Raw genomic sequence first — 16,403 nt, forward strand, 5'->3', positions numbered from 1 at the left:
ATTCCAAAAATTATCAATAAGTAGAATAAGATTTGAAATGCATGAAAACACTCACATCTCAGCTTTATATGACATTGATAGAAAAGCTGACCCCACAAAATCCTGCCGAGGCAACCAAGAGTGCAGTATTTACTAAGCAGGCAGTATCAATAATGACCAAGACAACAGCTCAACAAAAAGCACCACAAAAGAGCTCTAAGCTAAGGAGGAAGGAGCCCTTCCCCCATAATCATCTCTCATCCTAGATAACCGGCAACATAACAAAACAAAGGTAAAGTTCAAAAGTAGCTCTCTGTGACATTTATAGAGTGAGCTGCAGGAAAAGAAGAACATAAAATGTTTCTTTCCCCTTAAATTCAAATGTGAGAGCTGACAATTTTGTCTGTTTTGTAACCACACTGCTAGGATAGTGCTACTGCTTGGAACATAGATGATACTTTTTATTTGTTGGATGGATAAATTCAAGTTTACAAAGCCAAAATGTCTATCAAGAGTAAAACATACAGTTTTTATCATTAATATATACGCTCTAAATGACTCTAATGTTTATTAAACTTTGTTTTCTATATCAACATTGATACTCTAGAAAACAAATTCAATTACTTTATTTTACAAAAGAGAGGATCATAGTTTTCGTATGAGATTCATAGTTTTCATTAAATGCTCCATTTATTAAATGCAAAATATTCTTCAAAAGACAATGTCATTCTGAATAACTCTGTGAAACCCAGAGTGGTCAATGACGGTAACTAAATGTACAAATATAAAAATGTTTTTACATGTGGGAGAACAAATAAATGTCAACCATGCAAAGTCTTGAAAAAGGGATGGTACTGGGGAAAAAATATAATCAATGCAAAATGGAGTCTATGGTTAACAGTAACATTGTAATACACTTCCATTAAATGTAACAAAGGCAATATTCCAAAGCTAAATGTCTATAAGGGGGGGACATAAGGGCGGGGGGTATGAGAGTCTTGGTAGTGGGGTTATAATACAAATAATAATTTGTGTTATATTTGTAATAATAATACAAATTATTTTATTTTAATTTTATCTTTTTTATTATTCTTAAACAATTTTTTTTGCAGTAATGAATATGTTCAAGTGCTGATTGTGCTGATGAATGCACAACTACACGAGGACATTGTGAACAATGATTGTACACTGTGGATGATTGTATGGTATGTGAATATATCTCTATAAAATTGCAGGGAAAAATATAAACAGAGGGATAAAAGTGCTGGAGAAAAGGTGGAGAGAGGGATGTACCTATTCACTGTTGGTGGGGAAGTAGAATGGTATAGACCATCTGGAGGACTGTGTGGTGGTTCCACAAGAAGCTAAGTATGTGGGTGCCATAAGGTCCTGCAACCTCATCGTGTGGTATATACTTGGAAGATGTGAGAGCAAGGACATGAGTGGACATTTGCACACTGGTGTTTATGGCAGCAGTATTCATGATTTGCAATGGTTGGAGGTGGCCTATGGGTACATCAACTGATGAACAGAATGGTGAACCGTGGAGTATGCATACAATAGAATACTGAGCGACTGCGAGAAGGAAAAGTTGTGAGAAATGCAACTAGGTGAATGGATCTTGAGGACAGGATTTTGAGTGAAGTATGCCAGAAACGAAAAGATAAACATTATAACACCTCACTAATATGGACTAACTATAATACGTAAGCTCTGAGAATTTAATCTTAGAAGCACAGGTGATCAGGGGAAAACTTATTGTAATGGTCCCTAGATTGTAAGCTCTTACAGCAGTCACATCTGTTCCTGAGTTGTAATGGTTATCTCGAAATTCTGAGATGTTGAGCTCTTTGTGTATAACCTGGTCAGTCTATGGCACTTTGAGTATCTGTGTGACACCTGAAAGAGCTAGAGCTCGGCACCTATGAATGTCAGTATTACTTCATACAGCAACTATTAAAAAAGCTGAAAAAGAGTTCAGACTTCAATTAGAGATATGAATGAAACACATCTGGTTAGGACTAAGGTAAATCAGGCCAAAGGGTAAAGGACAATATTGACTATGTTTTAAAACTTCAGCTTCTGTGTAAGACCAAAGGAAGAGATGTTTATTTGATGCAGGATCTGTATTTTCTTTGACACAGTAAATTATTTGACTTCCGCAGACAGTTTATTTGAGCACCGTAATTTCATGGCGCTTTGGATAGGAAGCGAGATCTGGTAGATTTGTACAGGTTAGTGTGAAATCCAATACATCCCAAAGTAATTTGGGCAGAGAATAAAAATGCATTTGCAGGAACCCCCTGAGGAACTGGGGGAAAATGCAGAAATGCTGGACTTCCCCACCTGGGTTATTACTGATATTCTCACAAACACTGAGGACTACCAATTTAGTAGGCTGAGCCCTCGATCTTTGGGCTTGCCGTTATGAAGTTTGTTGCTGCAAAAGAGAGGCTAAGCCTACCTATAATTGTGTCTAAGAGTCTCCCCCAGAGAACCTCTCTGTTGCTCAGATGTGGCAGCTCTCTCTCTAAGCCCATTCAGCAGGTGAACTCCCTGTCCTCCCCACTGCGTGGTACATGACTCCCAAGGGTGTAAATCTCCCTGGCAACGCAGGACATGACTCCCAGGAATGAGACTAGACCCAGCATCATGTGACTGAGAAAATCTTCTTGATCTAGAGGGGGAAATGAAATGAAACAAAATAATATTTCAGTGGCTGAGAGATTTCAAGTGGAATTGAGAGGTCACTCTGGAGGGCATTCTTATGTGCTATATTGATATCCCTTTTTAGTTTTTGGTGTATTGGAATAGCTAGAAGGAAATACCTGAAACTGTCTAACTGCAACCCAGTAGCCTTGATTTTTGAAGACAACTGTATAAGGATGTAGCTTACACAGTGTGACTGTGTGATTGTGAAAACCTTGTGGCTCATACTCCATTTATCCAATGTATGGACAGAAGGTAGAAAAATGGGGACAAAAATTAAATGAAAAATAGAGTGGGATGGGGGAGATGGAATGCTTTGGGTATTCTTTTTTACTTTTTTTTAATTCTTATTTTTATTTTTGAGGGGGAGTAAGGAAGAGGTTTAAAAACTAATTGTGGTGACGAAAGCACAACTATATAATGGTACTGTGAATAGTTGATTATACACTGTGGATGATTCTATGGTATGTGACTATATCTCAGTAAAACTGAATTTAACAAAAAGACAATGTCATTGGAACAGAAGTTAGTTTGATAGCTTGTTGGCAATTTCTAGGCTCTTCTTAGGGAAATAAATCCAGACATGAAAGATGTGTAGGAATTGGTTCTTCATCTTCAATTACACGTAGATATAACTGATTTAGAACAAAGGCAAATGGTGTTCAGGTGCTATAAAAAGCAACCAACTTGCAAATAGTACTTGTAATAACTACGCTGAAACAGAAAAATCTAATATTATATCCTATAAAATATGAAGTTTGTTTTATTGTGAATTATTTAAAAAGCTAAAACTCATGATTACCACTTCTCCAAAGATTTATAAATGGCACATGAAAAAGTGATCAGTATAATTAATCATCAGGGAAATGCTAATCAAAACCTTCATGAGATACCTCTTCACACCCACTAGAATAGCTGTAATAAAAAACTCTTTTATATGTGTGTATGTATATGTATATATGTGTATGTTTATGTACACACACACACACGTATTATCTTGAATGTGGAGAATGTGGAGAAACTGGAACTCTCATACATAGCTGTTGGGAATGTAAAATAATACAGCCACACTGGAAAACAATCGGGCAATTTCTCAAAAGTTTAAACATAGAGTTACCTTATGGCCCAGCCATTCCACTTCTCCTAGGTATATATACTAGAGAAATGGAATCATATGTCCACACAAAAATTTGTACATAAATATTCACAGTGGCATTATTCACAACAGCCAAAAAGTGAAAACAGCCCAAATGTCCATAAATTGATGAACGAATAAATAAAATGTATATTCATACAATGGTAATACAGCTTGGTACCTGGAGTGGTTCTTGAGAAACAGAATCTTAAAATGGGCTTTTACAATTGGTGTTCTACTCTGATTAGATTCAAAGGCACTAATGACTCCATTTCCAATAATCAAGATGGCACTAACAGTCCATGGTGTGAATTGGCAATGGAGAAATGCAAAATATCACTATCCCTCCTAGTGATCCACTGGAAAATTTTTGCTTCCTGTCCCTGCAACCTTAAGCTCTGCTGGTCTACAAGTCTTTGTTCCAAAAGGAAGAGTGCCTCCCACCAGGAGACACAACAATAATTCCATTGAACTGGAAGTTAAGACTGTCACCTGGCCACTTCGGGCTTTTCATGTCTCTGAATCAACAGGCAAGGAAGGGGATTACTGTACTGGCTGGGGTGACTGATCCTTACTACCAAGGGGAAAAAGCACTGCAGCTACACAATGGAGGTAAAGAAGAGATTTCCTGAAATACAGGAGATCCCCTAGGGCATCTCTTAATATTACTATGCCCTATGATTAAAATCAATGGAAAACTGCAACAACCCAATCCAGGCAGGACTACCAATGGCCCAGAAACTTCAGAAACTTCACCCCACCAGGCAAAGAACCAAGGCCAGCTGAAGTGCCTGCTGAGGGTAAAAGGAACATGGGCTGGGTAATGGAAAAAGGCAGTGATAAATATCAACAATGACCACGTGACCAGTTACAGAAACGAGGACTATGTTGGCATGAATATTTCTTCCTTGTTCTGAGTATGTTTGTATTTGTCCATAAAGCAAATATATTTGTTTTCTTCTCTATCTTATCCCCTTATCATATGACATAAGCTGTACTGTTCATTTTGTAGTATTTAAGTTATAGGAAATCAAGTTTAAGAGTGAATATTACACAAGAACTTGTACCCTACTCGGGAGAGATTTAGTGTATTTTCAGTTGTATGCAGGACAGCTGACTATTGTGAAGTGAAATATATACCTGTTATTGTGTTCTATTTAGAGATTAGGTATGGTTTAAGGTGATGTGTATAGCTGCCAAGTTGACAAGGGGTAGACTGTTACAGTTAGGTTCATGTGTCAACTTGGCCAGGTGATGGTATCCAGGTCAAGCAAGCACTGGCCTAACTGTTACTGCAAGGACATTTGTGGCTGGTTAATAAACCAGAAGGCTGGTTTATTAAATCAGCAGTCAATTAACTGCATCTGTGACTGATTATATCAATAAAGGGTGTCTTCCACAATGAGAATTCAATCAGCTGGATTTAATCCAATCAGTTGAAGACATTTAAGGGAGAAGAGGGAGAACCTTCATTTCTTCTTCGGCTAGCCAGCATCCCTTGAAGATTTCATTGAACACCTTCATTGGAGCTGCCAGTTCACTTCCTGCCCTATGGAATTTGAACTCGTGCATCCTCCCTAAGGAATTTGAACTCATGCATCCCCAGAGCTGTGTGAGACACTTTTATAAAATCTTATATTTACAGATATCTCCTATTGGTTCTGTTTCCCTAGAGAACCCTAACAAATGGAATATTAATCAGCATACAAAGAAATGAAGTACTGATACATGCTACAAGGGGGATGAACCCAAACATTATGCTAACTGAAAGAAGCCAGAGAGAAAAGGTCAAATATTGTATGATTCATTTATATGAAATGTTCAGAATAGGCAAAACCACAGAAACACAAAGAGATCAGTGGTTACCAGGAGCTGGGGGAGGGGGAAAGGGGAGTGACTTGTTAATGGGTATGAGGTTTCTTTTGGGAGTGATAAAAATGTTTGAAAGGTGATTGTGGTAGTTGTTCCACAATTCCATGAAGATACTAAAAACCAATAAATTGTATACTTTAAATGGGTAAATGGGTGAATTGTATAGTATTTGAATTATAGCTCAATAAAGCCATTATGTTAAAAAAAAAAAAAAAAGAGCTATTAGAATGTGAACCAAGAAGAAATATCTATAATAAAAATAATTATTTTGGAGAAAGAATTGCTTAAAAATCTTATTAGCATTCACACAAAATTTTATTAATTATCTTGCATCTATTTTTAGAAAATGAATGACAACACCACACATCTTTTTTTTCAACAGTGAAAATTATTGAACAAAAAGCATTAATTTCCCCAAAACACTACAATTATAATAAAACTGTTTCTGGAAGTGTTGATTTTTATCTTACAAAAGTCAAAGCAAATCAAATAAAAAACAAAAGCAAAAATACTGCTTGTTTGGTTCATGCCATATAAAAGTTCTGGGATTTTTCCATTCATACACATGTGGTCACTTTTGCCTATTTCAATTGGAGAATACCACAAAATTCCAAAGCTCAAATGAAGACAAACATCTTTTTACAAATATCTCAGTACTTACTATATTATCATATTTTTCTGAACTGCTTAGAAGGCTATCCTAATTCATGGAAATATTTTTAGAAACTGCACACATAAAACAGGAAAATACATACTTAAAAAGTTTTGCTTACTAGAACTCTTCACTGGATACACTTCTTGCTGCCCCTGCTGGCTTTAATGAGAAGGCATGCCAGGACCGCACCTTATATTGGCACACTGGAATCAGCATTCTGATCTTTACGTACAAAGATCACATTAATGCTACAAAGCAGTAAACAATGTGCTTTGATGCATTTTTCTCATAATGTTGAGAGCCTTGTGCTGATTCAATCATATTGCTAATAAGTATCTGGTGACTAAGAGATTGCTCCAGAAGAGAATAAAGCTAACTAGTCCACATGGGGATTGAACCCATGACCCTGGCCTGATTAACACACTGCTAATCAACCACCAAAATAGTTACTGTCAATTAAGAAGTATATCCATTTATAGACCACCTAACATATGCCAGGCATTGTGCTAAATGCTTTATGTATATTATCTCTTCAACATCACAAAAAAACTTTCAAAGTAGATACTACCCCTATTTTACAAATGTGGAAACTGAAAAGCAGAAAGGTTAAGATGCTTGTTCAAGGTCTTACAGCTAGTAAATGGAAGATCCAGAACTCAAATCCAGGTCTGTCTGGCTTAAAAGGCTTGCCTCCTTGAGACCATGCTACCAATGAACTCCAAATAAGGGCATTGTTATGACAGAATAAAAGATAAGCTAAAAGATATGTGAATCCTGATCTGAAAACGATATCTTAAAACTCTTAACATCTTAATTTATAAAGTAATTCAGACTCATTAACAATGATTTAATAAGAGACGGATAAATTTTAACCGAAGTAGAAAAGCATAGTTCTAAAAAACAAGGAAATAAAAAGAAATATCAATGTCTTAAAAGAAATTTAAATACCAGTTAATAATTTACAATCAAATTCTTCCTATTCAACTAAAAAGGAGAAGAAAATAAGCCTACTATTATTTCTTAGAATGAACTGTGGTACATGTGGTGGTGGTATATACCCCAGAAAAACATGTTCTTAAATCTAATCCATTCCTGTGGATGTAAACCCATTGTAAGTAGGACCTCATGATGAGACTACTTCAGTTGAAGTGTGACCCACCTCATTCAGGATGGGTCTTAATCCTATTATTGGAGCCCTTTATAAATGTAATGAATACAGAGAGAGAGAGAGAGAGAGCGAAAGCCATGGAAGCAAGAAGCTGAAATCAACTAAACTGGAAGAGAAGGGAGCGACCAGCAGACACTGCCATGTGCCTTGCCATGTGGCAGAGGAACCAAGGGTCAATGGCAGCTGGTCTTTGGGAAGAAAGCACTGCCTTGATGATACCTTGATTTGGACATTTTCTCGGCCTCAAACTGTAATTGAATAAATTCCCATTGTTTAAGCCAACCCATTACATGGTATCTGCTTTCAGCACCCTAGGAAACTAAAACAGTACATACAGAATAAAAACTATTGGTGAACTCTAAAACAATGTTTGATACATATAATTATTAACTAATAAGGTCAGTTGTTTGTTTACATTAGCATGGACACAACAATAACATTTAAATATTATATTTTTACACACATATTTTTAAAAATGTCATGTTAAAGATTTTCTAATTCTAGAATTAGATGTGATCTTTAAATGAGCAGAAGTTGTGCAGAAGAGAAATGTACCAGGAAGTGCTGGATTAAATAGTAGCTAAGCAGTCTCTTCTAGACCACAGTATCGAGATAATTTAAATCAAACATTTATTGAGAAATATTTATTAGGAACGAAGTTATCTCTTTGTATGTATGTTGGGGATAAAAAGATGACTAAAAACAGCTCAAAGGACTTACAATCTAACAGGGGTAACAGACTTGAAAGAAACAATATTTCAAGGCAGAATGCCAAATATATCAATGTAAAAGTGACTACTGAGGTAGAGTGAGTAATGGTCTGAATAGAGGGATCAGGAAAGTTTTGATCAAGAGGTAGCTTATCAACTGGGCCTGAGGATGAGAAGGATTTCTGTAGGTAAGGAAGGGATGGAATTAAGGGGGGAGTTCTAGGATAAAGGAACAGCATGAGCAATGCTAGGTACCCAGATGCTTATAAAAACGAATAGCTAGGAATGACTGTAGTAAATTATGGGAGATGGAGGCTGAAACTATAATTTGGGTTCAGATCATGGACAATCATGATTACACTCTTGCTAAGAAATTGCAGTTTATTTGGCAGAAGATAGGAAGTCAAAGCAAATTTTTGAGAAGAAAGTTCCTTCTATGCTAGCGACATATTCCTATCCTCAACCTCTGAGCACGGGCTGTCAGTTGGACTGCTAACTCTGGCTCTACTACTTATTTAGCTATGGACCTTGGACAGGCTGCTTAATATGCTTTTGTTTCTTCATCTCTAAATGGAAGTAAAATAGCAAAATTTCCTAAGGATGACACATGTCAAGTACCTAACACAGTAGCTAGCACAAGCCCTCATAAATATTAATTATAAATACACATAATATGTACTTCAGCCCAGCAATGCAAGACTAATGAGGCAATAAAAGGGGTTCCAAGAGAAGGAAGCCCCAAGAATAATGGACTGTGGATCTGCTAAGATTTAAAAAGGGGTAACTGTAGAATTATCAGATATCCATATAAATAAAACAGCAGTTTGGATAAATCCTGTGATCTTATCATTGTTCTGAGTTCAGAAAATCCGTTTTTAATGTACCTTTTCATTTACTCCTCAGAAGTGATACCAAAAAAGAACATATATGTGATGAGTAATTCTGTATACCTGAGCAACAAGAGTGTGTCTGAAAAACATATTAAATTTAAGAAATACCTAGACATGTCTGTTAAAATTATATTAGCAGAAACCTGCTTATAATTGTGCCTAAGAGTCTCCCCCCGAGTGCCTCTTTGTTGCTCACATGTAGCCCTCTCTCTCTAAGGAAGGCACCTTGGCAGGTGATCTCACTGCCCTGCCCCCTATGTGGGACCTGACTCCTAGGGGTGTAAATCTCCCTAGCAATGCAGGATATGACTCCCGGGGATGAATCTGGACCCAGCATCGTAGGGTTGAGAACATCTTCTTGACCAAAAGGGGGATGTGAAATGAAATGAAATAAAGCTGAGAGATTTCAAATGAAGTTGAGAGGTGGACATTCTTACACACTATATAGATAATACTTTTTAGGTTTTAATATATTGGAATAGCTAGAAGTAAATACCTGAAACTACCAAACTCCAACCCAGTAGCCTTGACTCTTGAAGACGATTGTAAAACAATGTAGCTTACAAGGGTGACAGTGTGATTGTGAAAACCCCGTGGATCGCACTCCCTTTATCAGTGTATGGATGGATGAGTAGAAAAATGGGGACAAAACCTAAATGAAAAATAGGGTGGGATGGGCGGGGTGATTTGGATGTTCTTTTATTTTTATTTTTATTTTTCATTCTGATTCTGATTCTTTCTGGTGTAAGGAAAATGTTCAAAAATAGATTGGGGAACTTTCAAAGTACAATTTAATGAGTGGCTATAGCAAATTTCAAAGAATGTTATGGATTACAGTTCCACTATTTCAGTTATTTCCTTTTAGCTATTCTAATAGTCTAGCATTTAAAAAAATATTTATAGAAAGATTCAGTATTCGTAATCCTTTGTTAAATCCTATCTTGTCTGTTGCTACCCCTTCCTCTTGTTAAATCACTTTCTTGATCTTCAGGGGTGTGTAGACAGTGACCACCCTAATTTGTTCATATTGAAAAGGGGTGTTGACATTATAGGGAATGGGGCAGCATCTGGTTGTTGTTCTTAAATTGGCTGTTGCCTCTGGGTTTTAGGACTTGTCTGGCATAGGAACACTCAGGTGGATCTAAGTTTCTGAAAAATAAACTTAGTGAGTGAAACTTTTATAGAATCTTCAGATAGAGACCTAGGTATTTTGGGACTATTGTTGGTTAGGGCTTAGCATACTGTGGCCTTTTGGAATATCTCGCTGGAACTTGCTAAGAGTAACATCCAGAATAGTCTCTTGACTCTATTTGAAATCTCTTAGCCACTGAAACCTTATTTTGTTGCCTTTCTTTTCCCCCTTTTGGTCAAGAGGGCATTCTTAATCCCTGGATGACCAGGCCAGGCTTATACCTGGGAGTCATGTCTCATGTTGCCAGGGAGACTCATTCTCCTGGGAGTCGTGTCCCATGTAGGGGAGAGGGTAATGAATTTAATTGCAGAGTTTGGCTTAGAGAGAGAAAGGCTATATCTGAGCAACAAAAGAGGTTCTCTGGAAGTGGGGGCATAGTTATAGGTAGGCTTAACCTCGCTTTTGCAGCCATAAGTTTCACAAGAGCAAGCCTCAAGATTGAGGGCCTGACTTATTAAGTAGTGGGTTCCTAATTTCTCATAGTTTATATTCTGTCCTAGATAAACAGTGTCTCACATTATCTTCACCTGTGCAACCATCACTCTCAATTTTAAACAATTATCATAACACAAGACATCTCAGAGATCTTATCAGTTATTGATTATTCATCCCTAATACTACTATAGTACTGGTAAGGTATTCCTATCAAATATAGTCTGTAATATGTAATGGGTAGTTTTTCCATATACCACTCTGTTATTAACTCTTTGTACCAGTGTCATACCTTACAGTATATTATGCAAACACTTATTTATATTTGTAGTGCTACTCTATGCCTTTAAACAACAACTTTCAATCATGTTCACCTTCAGTGTGGCATTAATACTTATAATCCCCTTAATGAACCTTCATCACCCCTATCCATTCCCATACCTTTAAGTTCACCTTTATTATCATGCCTGTACATATTAGGTTATCATTTCCCCTTCACTAACTTCTGTCTGTCAGTCTGAATACTTTTGAATAGCTATCCATCCCATCTTTTTTTTTCATCTGAACCATATGCCTGTGATTTTTAATCATCCATGTTGATAGATTTATTAGGAGTTTGTTCCTTTTTATAGCTGTGTAGTATTCAATTGTTTGAATGTATTAAAATTTATTTATTATTTGATAATAAAAAAAAATAGATTGGGGTGATGAATGCACAACTATAAGATGGTACTGTAAACGGTTGCTTGTACACCGTTGATGACTGCATGGTATGTGAATATATCTCAATAAAACAGAATTAAAAAAAATTATATTAGCAGAATAACACAAAACAAATACCTGTGATGTACGGGTCTTTGCAAGAGGAGAAGTACATGCCTCTTGAAATTGATCTTCATTAATTCCAATCTCTTTGAGGTAACTTTCTAACAGCTTCTCAACCTAAAAAGAAAAAGTTTAACTTCTATAATTTAAATAGAAAAATTCTAAATGACAACTTTTATATTATATACAATCAAATGTTGCTTCCAATTATTAACATACATATTTATTACCTGGCAGGGACACTGTCTTTCACAGAAAAGCAAACAACAAAAAGCTAATTTTTTGCAGAGAATCACATGAAATGATTTTCCACAATTTTCTTTCCTCTACTGAAATAATTTGTCAGAATTATGAAGTTCAATGTAGCACAACTCTTTTGTTGCCACAGGCATTTTTTAATATCACAAGACAACCACGGCTAAATGAATAACACTTCTCTAGATTCATCAGAAAAAGAATAAGAATATTTAAAGACTAGATAAAAGATCCCTTAACATAATTGTCATGAAACCATACCTTAGAGTCTAGAGCAGAAGACATAAGAAGTCTTGAGAATGAGATGCTCAGAGAATGCTCAGAGCCTGATATAACTGTGGGAGTATTATTAGGGTAGACTGAATTTTTGTAAAATTAAAGAATTTTTATAGAAAATCCATCTATTTAATTTACAAAAACTAAAAGGAATACTATTCTAATTACCTTTACAAGTCAGTGGAAAAATACTCACCAGTTCTTTATATTCCTGATGAATCTCTGTATAGGTCAATTTACTTTCTTCTTCATCATCAAAAACTAAATTTAAAAGAAAAATATCATGTAGTGTAAAAAAATATATATCATTTAAGTAATACAAATACAAAAGTCCACTCCTTACAAATAGAACTATCATTCTTTTTTTTTTTTTTTTTTTTTCCGTGTTCCAATAAATCTTTATTTACAAAAACAGGCAGTGAGCTGGATTTGGCCCATGGACTATAGCTTCCCAACTCCTGATATATACTATAGATATATTATATATATAATCTAATTTAATCCTTCTAATAAATCTCAGACATAACACTCCTCATAATAACCTTGTTTTAAACATGAGACAATAGAGACACATTGAGGTCAGGTTAATTTGCCCTGAGATCACACAGCTAGAAAGGTGGTGCCAGGATTTGAACACAGGTGGTCTCTTTCTGAGCCCAGGAGTTTAACCACCATCTCATTTAGCCTTCAAGAAGCAGATGGGTAAAATGTTGTTGCATGAAGTTTCTTAGGGAAAGTCATAACTAGATGAGTATTTTGTAATTTCCTTGTAAATAATTGCTTCTAAGATGCTTAAAAGCAGATTGTGTTTCCTCCAAAAGTTAAACATAGAATTGCCATTTGTCCCAGTGATTCTTTTTTTTTTCTTTTATTTTTTATTTATTTATTTATCTTTTTATCTTCATTTTATTGAGATATATTCACATACCACGCAGTCATACATAACAAATCGTACTTTCGATTGTTTACAGTACCATTACATAGTTGCACATTCATCACCTAAATCAATCCCTGACACCTTCATTAGCACACACACAAAAATAACAAGAATAATAATTAGAGAGAAAAGGAACAATTGAAGTAAAAAAGAACACTGCGTACCTTTGTCTGTTTGTTTCCTTCCCGTATTTTTCTACTCATCCATCCATAAACTAGACAAAGTGGAGTGTGGTCCTTATGGTTTTCCCAATCCCATTGTCACCCCCCATAAGCTACATTTTTATACAACTGTCTTCGAGATTCATGGATTCTGGATTGTAGTTTGATAGTTTCAGGTATCCATCACCCACTACCCCAATTCTTTGGAACCTAAAAAGGGTTGTCTAAAGTGTGCGTAAGAGTGCCCACCAGAGTGACCTCTCGGCTCCTTTTGGATTCTCTCTGCCACTGAAGCTTATTTCATTTCCTTTCACATCCCCCTTTTGGTCAAGAAGACGTTCTCCGTCCCACGATGCCGGGTCTACATTCCTCCCCGGGAGTCATATTCCACGTTGCCAGGGAGATTCACTCCCCTGGGTGTCTGATCCCACGTAGGGGGGAGGGCAGTGATTTCACCTTTCAAGTTGGCTTAGCCAGAGAGAGAGGGCCACATCTGAGCAACAAAGAGGCATTCGGGAGGAGGCTCTTAGGCACAACCATAGGGAGGCCTAGCCTCTCCTTTGCAGCAACCGTCTTCCCAAGGGTAAAACCTGTGGTAGAGGGCTCAACCCATCAAACCACCAGTCCCCTATGTCTGTGGTCATGTTAGCAACCATGGAGGTGGGGTAGGCGAATACCCCTGCATTCTCCATAGGCTCCTCAAGGGGGCACTACATCATTTTTTTTTTTACTCTTTTTTTTTTTTAATCATCATTTTATTGAGATATATTCACATACCACGCAGTCATACAAAACAAATCGTACTTTCGATTGTTTACAGTACCATTACATAGTTGGACATTCATCACCTAAATCAATCCCTGACACCTTCATTAGCACACACACAAAAATAACAAGAATAATAATTAGAGTGAAAAAGAGCAATTGAAGTAAAAAAGAACACTGGGTACCTTTGTTTGTTTCCTTCCCCTATTTTTCTACTCATCCATCCATAAACTAGACAAAGTGGAGTGTGGTCCTTATGGCTTTCCCAATCCCATTGTCACCCCTCATAAGCTACATTTCTATACAGCTGTCTTCGAGATTCATAGGTTCTGGGTTGTAGTTTGATAGTTTCAGGTATCCACCACCAGCTACCCCAATTCTTTAGAACCTAAAAAGGGTTGTCTAAAGTGTGCGTAAGAGTGCCCTCCAGAGTGACCTCTCGGCTCCTTTTGGAATCTCTCTGCCACTGAAGCTTATTTCATTTCCTTTCACATCCCCCTTTTAGTCAAGAAGATGTTCTCCGTCCCACAATGCCGGGTCTACATTCCTCCCCGGGAGTCATATTCTACGTTGCCAGGGAGATTCACTCCCCTGGGTGTCCAATCCCACGTCGGGGGGAGGGCAGTGATTTCACCTTTCAAGTTGGCTTAGCCAGAGAGAGAGGGCCACATCTGAGCAACAAAGAGGCATTCAGGAGGAGACTCTTAGGCACAAATATAGGGAGGCCTAGCCTCTCCTTTGCAGCAACCGTCTTCCCAAGGGTAAAACTTATGGTAGAGGGCTCAACCCATCAAACCACCAGTCCCCTATGTCTGTGGTCATGTTAGCAACCATCGAGGTGGGGTAGGCGAATACCCCTGCATTCCCCATAGGCTCCTCAAGGGGGCACTACATCATTTTTTTCCTTGTTTTTCTTTTTTTTTTTTTTTTAACTTTCCCTTCTTTTTTAAATCAACTGTATGAAAAAAAAGTTAAAAAGAAAACAAACATACAATAAAAGAACATTTCAAAGAGACCATAACAAGGGAGTAAGAAAAAGACAACTAACCTAAGATAACTGCTTAACTTCCAACATGTTCCTACTTTACCCCAAGAAAGTTACATAATATAGCAACATTTCTGTGAACTTGTTCCTACTATATCCATCAGAAATTAACAGACCATAGTCATTCCTGGGCATCCCCAGAACGTTAAATAGCTTATCTGTTCTTCTTGGATTATTGTTCCCCCTTCCTTAATTACTCTCTATTGCTAGTTCCCCTACATTCTACATTATAAACCATTTGTTTTACATTTTTCAAAGTTCACATTAGTGGTAGCATATAATATTTCTCTTTTTGTGCCTGACTTATTTCGCTCAGCATTATGTCTTCAAGGTTCATCCATGTTGTCATATGTTTCACGAGATCGTTCCTTCTTACTGCCGCGTAGTATTCCATCGTGTGTATATACCACATTTTATTTATCCACTCACCTGTTTAAGGACATTTGGGTTGTTTCCATCTCTTGGCAATTGTGAATAATGCTGCTATGAACATTGGCGTGCAGATATCTGTTCGTGTCACTGCTTTCCGACCTTCCGGGTATATACGGAGAAGTGCAATCGCTGGATCGAATGGTAACTCTATATCTAGTTTTCTAAGGAACTGCCAGACTGACTTCCAGAGTGGCTGAACCATTATACAGTCCCACCAACAATGAATAAGAGTTCCAATTTCTCCACATCCCCTCCAGCATTTGTAGTTTCCTGTTTGTTTAATGGCAGCCATTCTAACCGGTGTTAGATGGTATCTCATTGTGGTCTTAATTTGCATCTCTCTAATAGCTAGTGAAGCTGAACATTTTTTCATGTGTTTCTTGGCCATTTGTATTTCCTCTTCAGAGAACTGTCTTTTCATATCTTTTGCCCATTTTATAATTGGGCTGTCTGTACTATTGTCACTGAGTTGTAGGATTTCTTTATATATGCAAGATATCAGTCTTTTGTCAGATACATGGTTTCCAAAAATTTTTTCCCATTGAGTTGGCTGCCTCTTTACCTTTTTGAGAAATTCCTTTGAGGTGCAGAAACTTCTAAGCTTGAGGAGTTCCCATCTATCTATTTTCTCTTTTGTTGCTTGTGCTTTGGGTGTAAAGTCTAGGAAGTGGCCACCTAATACAAGGTCTTGAAGATGTTTTCCTACATTATCTTCTAGGAGTTTTATGGTACTTTCTTTTATATTGAGATCTTTGGTCCATTTTGAGTTAATTTTTGTGTAGGGGGTGAGGTAGGGGTCCTCTTTCATTCTTTTGGATATGGATATCCAACTCTCCCAGCCCCATTTGTTGAAAAGACCATTATGGCTCAGTTCAGTGACTTTGGGAGCCTTATCAAAGATCAGTCGGCCATAGATCTGCGGGTCTATCTCCGAATTCTCAATTTGATTCCATTGATCTATATGT

At 37.0% G+C, this 16,403-nt stretch overlaps 1 protein-coding gene across 1 annotated transcript in view; it reads right to left on the bottom strand.

Moving 5' to 3' along the window:
- Window positions 1-16,403, bottom strand: part of CFAP36 (cilia and flagella associated protein 36) — a 56,744-nt gene that overhangs the window by 26,280 nt on the left and 14,061 nt on the right. Inside the window, exons 2-3 of the mRNA XM_037807109.1 lie at window positions 12,295-12,359; window positions 11,583-11,684 (exon numbers count right to left, since the gene is read on the bottom strand). Coding sequence (XP_037663037.1) covers window positions 11,583-11,684; window positions 12,295-12,359 — 167 coding nt within the window. The remainder of the gene's footprint in view (window positions 1-11,582; window positions 11,685-12,294; window positions 12,360-16,403) is intronic.

Source organism: Choloepus didactylus, chromosome 17 (assembly GCF_015220235.1).
Source record: "Choloepus didactylus isolate mChoDid1 chromosome 17, mChoDid1.pri, whole genome shotgun sequence".
Classification (NCBI taxonomy): Eukaryota; Metazoa; Chordata; class Mammalia; order Pilosa; family Megalonychidae; genus Choloepus; species Choloepus didactylus.